Below are 11331 nucleotides of genomic sequence, written 5' to 3'. Positions count from 1 at the left end.
CCCTCCCTCCCTCCCTCCCTCCCTCCCTCCCTCCCTCCCTTCCTTCCTTTTCCAGACAGAGTTTCTCTGTGTAGCTCTGGCTCTTTTGGAACTCGCTCTTGTAGACCACATTGGTCTTGAACTCAGAGATCCACCTGCCCCTGCTTCCTGAGTGTTGGGACTAAAGTAATGCACAAATACCACCTAGCTTAGTCTGTACATTCTTTTCCACACCATGACAGCTTCTCACTCATGATTTAGTAAAAAAGTTAATATTTTGATTACATAAGTCTGTTCATACATAAAGTTAGGTTTTTGAATAGGTCTCATACCGTAGCCCCGAGTGGCCTAGAACTCTTGGCAGTCTTCTTGCTTCTGTCTTGGAAATGCTGGCATTACAGATGTGAAGTAGCATGCCTAGCTTTTCTTTCTTTTTTTAAAACGATGGAACCATCATCTTTACTGATAATTTAGGGTTACAATACAGTTCCACAGATATGGGGGAAAAGACAATTCCAAAAAATATGGTGTACTTTGTGGATTGCATTGGGTGGGCTACACAGTCTAGGGGTTTGTAACCCACCCTGCAATCAAGTTATTCCAGGGTTTTGGAGGGGCGCTACCTGGAAGGGAATGAACTAAGACAGAAGAAGGAGGCCAAGCAGATTTGTCAAAGCCTCCGTTTATTAGGGATGGGTTACAGTTTATATATGGTAAGGGATGAGGGGCAGGGTACGGGATCTCGCAGGCCGCGTGGTTCTGGTCACGTAGCTCGGTTACATTCAGACAGGCAGGCCAGAAGTCACAAGTTGCCACACCTAGTTCCCTGGATAGCTGGAATGTGAGGCGGATTCTGCTAACAGATAAGTTAATTGGGTGTGGGGTTCTCTGCAGACTCCCTAGGGTGATGGTTCCTGTAATGATTGGGGGGAAATGGCTCCTGACAATACTTCACAAATTTTCCTGTCATCTTTGGTGGAGGGGCCGTGGTAATCTCTTCTGTACTGTTCAGTTTTAGTGTGTGTGCTGCTGGAGCAAGCACCTGGCCCGCCCGCCCGCCCACTTTTCTTCCTTTCCACTTTCCCGCCTTCCTTTTTCTAGGCACTACTTTACTGCATAGCCCAGCTCACATTGGTCTTGAACTTGCTATATAACCCAGAGTGGCCTGAAACTAAAAGTCCTCCAGCCTTCAGCTCCCCAGAGCTAGGATTATAGACATATATTACGATATGCAGTTTATAGGTGCTTTTTTGGGCGTAAATGGGGGGATCAAAAATGATGTCATGAATATATGTGATGATATAAAACCTACCCCATTGTCCTCTGGGCATAGACTGTCCCCGACATGAGTATGTGTGTTTGAGTGCACTTGCCTACAAAGACCAGGTGTTGGATCCTTTGGAACTGGAATTCCAGGCAGTTGTGAATCACCTGATATGGTTTTGAAAACCTAACTTATGTCCTCTGAAGACATAAGACATACTCCTACCACTGAGCCATCACTCCAGACTTCCCAAATTTGTTTGTTTTGTTTTTCAAGACAGATTTTCTCTGTGTAGCCTTGGCTGTCCTGGAACTAGCTCTTTAGACCAGGCTGGCCTTGAATTCACAGAGACTGGTCTTCCTCTGCCTCCTAAATGGTGGAATTAAAGTTGTGTGCTACCGCTGCCAGACTCCAAAATTGTTTTTAGGCATTATAGTATTAACAACCTAATCCACAAACAGATTTGAGTCTGTGATGTTCTGTGCTGTAGTATAAAAACTAGGCCAAGTTTTTTTGTTTGTTTGTTTGTTTGTTTGTTTTTTTAAAGATTTTTGTTTGTATGTCTGTGTGTGTCTCATTTGTGTGTGAATGAGTGCAGTACCCATGGAGGCCAAGTGAGGGGGTCTGAGGTCATAGAGCCTAGTTTATTTGTGGATTGCCTGAAATGGATGCTATGAACTGAATTTTCATTTTCTGTAAGAGCAGCAATTGCTCTTAACCATTGAGACATCTTGACAGCCCTCAGCTTGTAGCTGTATTTTGAGAAAACTTTGGGATAATGTGAGTCCAGCTGTTGATGATGTTTCTTCATTTTCTTCTTTCTCTTGGCTCCACCTTCCTCATTACGAGACATTAACATCATTGTGTGGTAGGAACACAAATGACTCGATTGCAACTTCATTTACCACTTAAAATGCAGAGTCCATAGCCGCCTTTAATCCCAGCACTCAGGAGGCAGAGGCAGGTGGATCTCTGTGAGTTCGAGACCAGCCTGGTCTACAAGAGCTAGTTCCAGGACAGGCTCCAAAACCACAGAGAAACCCTGTCTCGAAAAAAAAAATGCAGAGTCCAAATGAGATGGTGTCTGGTATTCTCCTGGGGAAGGGATTCAGTGTTGGAAGGAAGAACAGATAGTCTGGCCTGCTGTCCTAGAGTGGTCTTTACCATTGCCAATAGCACTGCAACCCCGAGGTAACACCCAGAGTGTCCAAAGATTTCTTTTTACAAGTTTTTCTTTACCCTCCTGATATCCACAGAAAAGGAATATTAGCATAGCATTAAGTTTAAATGCAAAGTTTGAAAGAAAAAAAAAATAATCTCGTACTTAGAAAATCACCTTAGCTATAGTGTATTTCTTTCTTGTTTTCTTTCATCTTGTCCCATCTTTCACGTGGTTATAATCAGAATGTCCGTGCACAGTGTAGTTATTCAGGGGCTCCCTGTGCTCCTGTTGCTGGAACAGATTGTTTTTGCGCTAGCTTTAGTCACAGCAGAACCCAAGATAAAACTCCTTGAGAAAACTTTGCTCTGCTCCACTCTCACACACCCCACGCTCTGTGAATAGAATCTGTTCTTTGTAATTTTACAGTCCCTGGTGGCTACAAGTTTTCTTCAAGGAGAATGTGTGATGCCTTTAAATGGTAGATAGGGCCAGATAATATTGGTGTGGCCCTAACTGTGTATCCTAACAAAGATAAAGGAGTACAGAATCTGCACTTTCCTTAACTGTGAGATTTTGGATGTTGCCAGTGCTTTGGGGAGAGTTTACAGTCTGTCCCTGACTGCACATTCCTTTCCTTTAGTTGCTAGAATTGTGTTTGTGCTAAAGGTGCTGGCAATAGACTTTACTCCCCATTTTAATGCTTGATTCTTCTTTGTTTTGCTTCCTTACTGATTATTTCACAGATGAGAAGGCCAGCTTGGAGAACAAATTTCTTGGGAAGAATGGAATTGGTGAGCTTTTTCAGGGAATGAGAAAAGTCAAAGTTCAGCAAGGCCGTGTCACACCTTTGAAGGCAGGTAAGGAGAACCAGCTTAGACAAGCGCCTGGACCACAGCCCATGGGGACTAGCGCTGTGGCTCTGAGGGAGTCAGCAGAGACTGTTGGTTTGTCAGTGAATGGGTGGAGTCAGTTCATAGTGGATATACAGCTAACCATGTGTTGCTCTTTTACCTGAGAAGAGGTCTGCGTGTAGCTTGAGCTGGCTTCAGACTTGTGCTCCTCTTGCCTCACCTCTTGCATGCTGACATTGTAGGCACCACCTTACCTGACTGCAGTTTTCTTTTTATATGCCTTTAGGATTCATTTGGGAGATTTTTTCTTAGTGCTGGGTATGAAGTCTAGGCCCTTATGCATGGTTGATAAGTGCTAATAATTGAGTGCTGCAGTTTTAAAAGAATTTTGCATCAAGGTTCATGGATAATGTTAGTGTATACTCTTCCTTTCTTGTGTGTGTGTGTGTGTGTGTGTTTGTGTTTTCTGGCATTTGTTTGTTTTCCCTTTTCCTTTTTGCTATGCTGGTGACTGAATGTAGGGCCTTGAGTATGGTGAACAAATGCTTTACTACTGGGCCGCATCCCGGACCTTAGTTTCTAAAATGTTTAAACATGGTTTCATGTAGTTGAGAATGTCTTTAGGTCATTATAGCCAACCTAAAACTTGTTTTTATTTATTTTATTTTTTTTTAAATATTTATTTATTATGTATACAATATTCTGTCTGTGTGTATGCCTGAAGGCCAGAAGAGGGCACCAGACCTCTTTACAGATGGTTGTGAGCCACCATGCGGTTGCTGGGAATTGAACTCAGGACCTTTGGAAGAGCAGGCAATGCTCTTAACCACTGAGCCATCTCTCTAGCCCCTAAAACTTGTTTTTAATTGATAAACATAATTGTATATTTATAGGGTACAGTGTGATAATTTGACGCATGTATTTGTTGTATAAGCAAAATAGCTTTTGTAAGCAAGCCTTCTGCATAACTTTACCTAAGTTAAAGCTTTCATGATTTGGAATGATATTTTTGTATAGCATACATATGATTTTAATTTAGAATTCTGTATTATCACAAACATGCTTATGCACACATACTCACATATATACACGTATATTTGTTTAAGTATTGATTGTGGGGTATTAATTAAAATATTAAAATTAAAAATTAATATTTATTGTTTGAATTCACGTAGACATGCTTTTCTTTTAAAAATTAGGTTTTTTTTTTTTATGTCTGAGTGTTTTGCCTACACGTATATATTTGCATCACTCGAATGCCTGGTGCCCATGGAGGTCAGAAGAGGGTGTCAGAACCCCTGGAACTGGAGTTACAGGTGGTTGTGAACCACCATGTAGGTACAGGGACTCGACTCAGGTTCCCAAAGATCAACAAATGTGCCTAACCATTGAGCCATCTCTCCAGCCCCATATGATTTTTTGTTTGTTTGTTTCTCGAGACAGGGTTTCTCTGTAGCTTTGGAGCCTGTCCTGGAACTAGCTCTTGTAGACCAGGCTGGCCTCGAACTCATGGAGACCCACCTGCCTCTGCCCCCTGAGTTCTGGGATTAAAGGCATGCACCACCACCGCCTAGCCCTTTTAATATATTTATAAGTGGGTATTTTAGGACACTTCTGCAGTAGTCTAACTAGGTTTTTGGTCTCTCATAGTTGACAACACTTACTATAACGAGGCAGAAAAAGAAAATCTTCAAAACCATTCTGTTCCATCCAATGTGTGTTCTTCCGTGACTGCAGAGGGGACTGTATCAGGAAAAACTCCTGTCCAGCCTCAGAGGTAAGAGTGGGCACAAAAGCTGTGGGTCTTACTGGAACTGCTCAAGCAGTAAAGTAACTCTGCGGATCGATGGACTGTGTCAGTGCTGTTAGACTGCTATGTTCGTTCAGTGCTTGTGGATTGGAGCTTGTAGGTTTAATTTGTAGGTAGGAGCTGCTTGCTCAAGGCAAGTTTGTTTCAAAGCCAGGATTCAAACTTGTCAGTTTGATTTTAAAAGCTTTGTATGAATAAAATGATCGTTTTTCTTCCTTTTTTCTTTTTCGTTTTTTTGAGACAGGGTTTCTCTGTACAGTCCTAGCTGTCATGGAACTCATTCTGTAGACCAGACTAACCTTGAACTCACAGAGATCCACCTGTGTCTGCCTCTGGAATGCTGGGATTAAAGGTGCACCACCACCTCCTGGCAGGTTATGTTTTTCTGATGTCAATTACCTTCTTCTCTCATTTTAAAAGATTTCATTTATTTTATTTTATGTGTCTGGGTGTTTTGCTTGCATTTATTTATGTGTCATGTTCATTCCTGGCACCTGGGCAGAAGGGTGCCAGGTTTCCTGGAACTGGAGTTATACACAGTTGTGAGCCCTCATAAGGGTACTGGGAAATGACCCCGTATCCTCTGGAAGAGCAGCCATTTCTTGTAACCACTGAGTCTGTCTTTTCAGCCCTCAAATGCCTTTATTTGTTTCTGAATATTACAGAAGCTTTCTCATGATCAGGTTTATATATATCGTCTATTCTTTACTTTTATTCTATTATTGTCTTTTATTATTCATTCTTAATATTTTGTGACATTAGAATTTGAACTAGTCTCATTTGTGCTAAGCATACTTTCTATTGCGGAGTTATATGCCCAGCTTTTATTTAAAATTTTATAATTATGGAGCTGGAGAGATGGCTCAGTGGTTAAGAGTACTGGCTGCTCTTCCACAGGACATGGGTTCAATTCCCAGAATCCACATGGCAGGTCACAACTGTCTGTAACTCCAGTTCAGGGGATTCAGCACCCTCATACAGATGTGTATACAGACAAAACACCAAGGCACAGCAAATAAAAATAAATAAATCTTTAAAAACTTTTTAAAAAATTTAAATTACACATACACACATATGTTGTGTGTATATGCCATTATGCATATGGACAGTAGCTCGAGTCAGTTCTCTCCTTCAACGGTGTGGTTCCTGGAACAGGAACTTGGGATCAGGCTTGGGCACAAGCTTTTCTGTTCACTGAATCATCTGACTGCCCCCTCCTCCCCATTCCTGCCGCATGTCGAACTTTTAAAGTAACTAAACAATCACAAACAGTTATGTTTTGTAGATGGCACTTAGTGGACTCTTGCTTTAAAAAACAAAACAAAACAAAACACAAAAAAATCCCAGCCTGGAGGTGATGGCACTTGCCTTTAATCCCAGCACTTGGAAGCCAGAGACTGGTGAATCTCTGCGTTTGAGGCCAGCCTGGTCAGCATAGTGAGTTCCAGGATAGATAGGGCTACACAGAGAAACCCTGTCTTAAAAACAAAACAAAACAAAACAAAAAACAAAAACCCAAAAAAAGAAAAAAAGCAACCAAACAAAAAAACTGGTCTCGGGGGCCAGGCGGTGGTGGCGTGTGCCTTTAATCTCAGCACTTGGGAGGAAGAGGCAGATGGATGGATATCTGAGTTTGAGGCCAGCCTGGTCTACAAGAGCTAGTTCCAGGACAGGCACCAAAGCTACAGAGAAACTCTGTCTCGAAAAAACAAAAAACAAAACAAAAAAAAAAACAAAAACCCCCTCAAAAAACCTGGTCTCATTAATTTTTATTTTATTTGAAATGTTGTCAGCTTGTATTTATATTACTATATTATATTTATTAATCTGGTTAGATCTATCACTGCTTTGTTTTCTGGTCACTGTCTTTTGTTGTTGATGTTGTTATCCTATTTCCCTATCTCCCCTGGGAAGTGAACCCAGATCTTTGCTTCTTGTCCTTCCAACCAAGTCTTCTCCCACTGCACTATCCCAGCCTCATTCAAATATAGTTAGTATTTTAACTCTGTTTTAAAATTTGAGACAGGCTTTCATTGTATAGCTAAGATTGTTCTGGAACTCAATTTGTAGGCTAGGCTAATCTCAAATGCTCCCCTCCTCACCTTTCCAACCCTGGGATTAAAGGCATCTACCTCCACACCCAGGGCTCTGATTCTAGGTTTATCTTTTAGAGACAAGGTCTTGCCAGTCTGCTATATTAGCTTTCCTGAGTGCTGAGATTATAACAGCATGACCCTATTTAGTCTGTTTTGCTGCTGTTCTTAAATGTCAATTTTATTGAGGACTAATTTATAAACCACCAGCAAATTTGAATACCAGAATTTTTTGGTTGGAAACAGCAAATTTTCACTAACATTAGGTTACTAGAGAATGGATAATAAATGTTTTATTGGCCTTGCAGTATGACAAACTTCTACTGTCTGAAGAACGTTTGTATATCTGTAGTAAATATATTCATCATAGGATAAATTGTGTCATTTCCACCATAGGAGATCCCTTAGACTCTCTGCTCAGAAGGATTTGGAGCACAAAGACAAAAAACATGCCCCTGTTGAAATGAAAGCCAAGAGATGCACCACTCCTGCCCGTGACCTACCACCTCCCAAAAGAATGAAAATGTAAGTCGCCAAGGCTTTACCGTTGGCCTTGCAGACCCCTGTCCTGTGCGGTAGGTAGGTCTCTCTCCTGAGCAGAGAGTGCTGAGTTATTAAAGTTACCCATGGGTCCATCTACAGTCTGCTGGCTGTAGATTGGGAAACTCCTAAGCTGTTTCCTGTGTCCCCTCTGGAGATGCTCAAATCTTAGTTTAGAGGTTTGCCCCAGTGCTCTTCTGTGGCAAAGACTGACCAGAATATATGATGTTCGTGCTTATTATTATTTATTTATTTGGGAATGTGTTTCACCACAAGGAATATTCTAAAGTGACTAAATTTTTTGCTTCTCAGATGTCTCTGTGGAAAGGAAGGCTTTGGTTGATTTTTAGCTCTGACAGCCTAGCTTTTTCATTCTGCTTGAGCTGTTGCCAGAAAGCAGCTGCTGTGTCTGTGGACAGTACATCCACGTTCAAGAGCGTAGACTGTAAAGGGAGCAGCTGTCACTCACTCAGGAAAGTGAGGCCTTCTCCAGAGACTGCATCTTAAATTTTATTTCAGTTGTTCAGATTGTCACTTGGATCTCCCAGTTGTAGTGGGGGCTGCAAAGCAGGTACAGTGCTTACTTATAGCTGGCTACATTGTTGCTACTTCTGAATTTACTGAGAAACAGATCATAGCTGTCAGGAAGGTTGACTACTGTCTTCTGTCAGTTGGCATGATGGCAGATGCCTCACCGACCTCTGTTGGAGCTGTTGCTGTGTATGGTCTGACGATGGGACTGAAGAGCCTTGTGCTTCAGTTGTTGTTAGTCCCCCAAATGAGGGTGTGCTTTAGGAAGCTGAAATTTATTTATTTTTATTCATTTTGAACTCAAGGTCTCATAAAAAGAAACCAGAGGAAGAGGAAGAAGGCAGTACTTCCAGAAAGAAGGAGAGAGAAAGTCTAGAGAAAGCCAAGGGCAGACGTACTGTGCCTGCTGTTCCACCTGCAAGGTAAATTTCTTTCCCCATTGTAAACTTTAGAGTAAGTACAGCACACCTGCTATTTCGGGAAACCCCTGGAAGCTGTCTGTGACCCGCAGGATGCCGAGATGGAAAGCAGATGTTCACAGATGCTGGTTTAAACATGCACAGGAAAGCTGGGCTCTGGTGCACGCCCTTAATCTCAGCCCTTGGGAGGCAAAGGCAAAGGCAGGCAGATCTTTGAGTTCAAGGCTAGCCTGGTCACAGAGTGCCAAGAAAATCAGGGCTAAAAAACAAACAAAACAAAAAAACACTCACAGGACAAGATCAGTACAACTTCTTCCCATCTCAGTTGGACAGGCCTCCTTGAGCTTCTTATACTTGGTTTTACAGTCAGTAATCAACTTGGGGGGGAGGGTGTCAGTTTTATTCATTTGCCAAGAGGTTATTTCAGTTCTTTTCTGGAAAATCTTGTTCGTATTTTAATACAGTAGTTCTCAACCTGTGGCTCACAACCGCTTTGACAAACCTCTATCTTCAAAAATATTTATAATGACATTCATAATAGTAGCAAAATCACAGTTATGAAGTAAGAATGAAAATAATTTTGTGATTGGAGTTACCACAACTCGAAGGACTGTCTTAAAGGGTCGCAACATTAGGAAACCACTGGTTTAATAATAGATAATGGTTTTATGGGTGTTGGTATTTATTACAAATTTTATTTTGAAATAAAAAAAGATTTGCAGTATCACACCTTTTTGTTGTTTTTGTAGCATAGGCTGACTGTGTAATTAGATAAGTTGACAAGGATGACCTTGAACGTATGCTCTTTTAGTCTCCACATCCCTAGTGCGGGTGATTTAGATATCCACCACCTCTCCTGGTGTGTGTGGTACTGGAGATTAAATTTCGCATATGTTAGTAAGTGCTCTGACTATAAAGCTACATCCCGAGCCCCTTATCTGCTTCTTTAATTTTACATTGATTCAGATCTAGTTGATACAATATTTATAGCATCAAATTATTTATTTACTTATTTTTTTTGTTTTTTGAGATGGGGCTTCTCTCTGTAGATCTGGCTGCCCTGAATCTCTCTCTGTAGACCTGGCTGGCCAGGAACACCTAGAGATCTGCTTACCTCTCCCTCCCCAGTGCTGGGATTAAAGCCATATATCACCACTGGCTGGCTTTTTCTTTCCTTCTTACACTGCTGGACCTGGAACTAGCTAGGTTACCTGGGCTGGTTTACAGTTCTCTGGCTTTAACCTCCCAAGTGCTGGAATTCTATTGTGGCTTTTCTGGCTTTTTAGCTTAGTTTTTCATGTGGCACAAAAGCTTATTGTTGGTATAGACAAATACATGAGTCTTTGGTGGTGTCTAGTGTTTTGTGTAGTTTTAGCGTTGTTCTCTGAAAATTTTATAGTGTCTTCATGGGAAGTAGCCATCTTCTCATAATGTTATCTAATTAAGCCTACATTGGTTTCTAGTAGATAGACTTTGGTTTTGATAGATATCATAGGTTATACCCTTCAGCTTTTGCATCCTTTGAATCACTTAACCCTTTTTACCTTTCTTCTCTCTTACTGATTCTTGTTTCTAGGCAGAAGGTTCTCAAAAGCACTGAAGAGCAGGAGCTGGAGAAAAGACTGAAGATGCAGCAGGAGGTGGTGGAGATGCGGAAGAAGAATGAGGAGTTCAAGAAGCTTGCTCTGGCAGGGCCAGGTCTGTTGTGCCTCGCTGGGCCTAAACTAGGAGGGTGCTTCTTGGAATTTTGGTAGCATTTTTTGAGGTTTCAAAAGCAAAAACTCCAGTTGGAGTAGCCAGCATAAGACATGTATTTATTTAAAACTGGCTGCATCCCAGGATTTCTTTCTCAACCTGACCACCTACACCAGTGCGTTCTCAGAGCATGCTGTTCTTCTCTTGTGTGTCAGCAAAAGGACTGAGATTCAGTCAGCCTGGCCAGCCTGTCATTTCCTTCTCATCTTAAAGGTGGAAGAGAAAAAATAGTTCTGTCAAATTCAGTTCCATTTAGAAGGGAAAGTATGACTTTGCATTGTTCTGGCATAGTGGTGTTGATGGCATCAAAGCTAGAGATCCCTGCTTACTTTATTGGAAAAGGACTTTGGAGTTTATAGGGTCCCCTATTAAAGATTTTGACTTAAATTTTGCCTTTAAAGTCAGTCGATGGGCTTGGATTCTCAGTGGTATGGAGTGTTTAACTAGAATCTGTGAGGCCCTGGGTTCCACCTCTAGCACCGATTCACAAAGGGGGGTGAGGTCATGACTCTATCAAAGCAATTGGAGTGAATATCTTTCTCCAAGCTCTGACTGTATCCCAGTAGCCGGCTCTTCTTCCTTACCTAGTTTGCATCTGAGCAAAGGACTTCAAGCCCACTAGAACTCAGCAAGCATAAAACCTCGATCCATAGTAACAGAGATGTGGAAAAAGTTAGTGTTCTCTGTTCTTAACGCTAACTGTGTTACTCTGTTCCTCAGTGCAACCCGTGAAGAAATCCGTGAGCCAAGTCACCAAATCAGTTGACTTTCACTTCCTCACAGATGAGCGAATCAAACAACATCCCAAGAACCAGGAAGAGTATAAAGAAATGAATTTCATGTCTGAACTTCGAAAGCATCCTGCATCACCTGCCCGAGTGACTAAAGGATGCACCATTGTTAAGCCCTTCAATCTGTCCAAAGGAA

The 11331-nt window shown here is 41.7% G+C and overlaps 1 protein-coding gene across 1 annotated transcript in view; it reads left to right on the top strand.

Annotated features, from left to right (window-relative positions):
• Positions 1-3060: 3060 nt before the first annotated feature.
• Tpx2 (TPX2 microtubule nucleation factor) overlaps positions 3061-11331 on the top strand; it is a 34600-nt gene continuing 26329 nt past the window's right edge. The window contains exons 1-6 of the mRNA XM_050151271.1: positions 3061-3262; positions 4907-5033; positions 7556-7684; positions 8536-8652; positions 10226-10347; positions 11125-11276. Coding sequence (XP_050007228.1) covers positions 3103-3262; positions 4907-5033; positions 7556-7684; positions 8536-8652; positions 10226-10347; positions 11125-11276 — 807 coding nt within the window. The 5' untranslated portion in view covers positions 3061-3102. The remainder of the gene's footprint in view (positions 3263-4906; positions 5034-7555; positions 7685-8535; positions 8653-10225; positions 10348-11124; positions 11277-11331) is intronic.

The sequence above is a fragment of the Alexandromys fortis genome, unplaced genomic scaffold (assembly GCF_014885135.2).
Source record: "Alexandromys fortis isolate MF-2015 unplaced genomic scaffold, M_Fortis_MF-2015_v1.1 scaffold_27, whole genome shotgun sequence".
NCBI lineage: Eukaryota > Metazoa > Chordata > Mammalia > Rodentia > Cricetidae > Alexandromys > Alexandromys fortis.
Note: the sequence above shows the minus strand (reverse complement) of the source record. Positions and strands in the feature narration are given on the sequence as shown.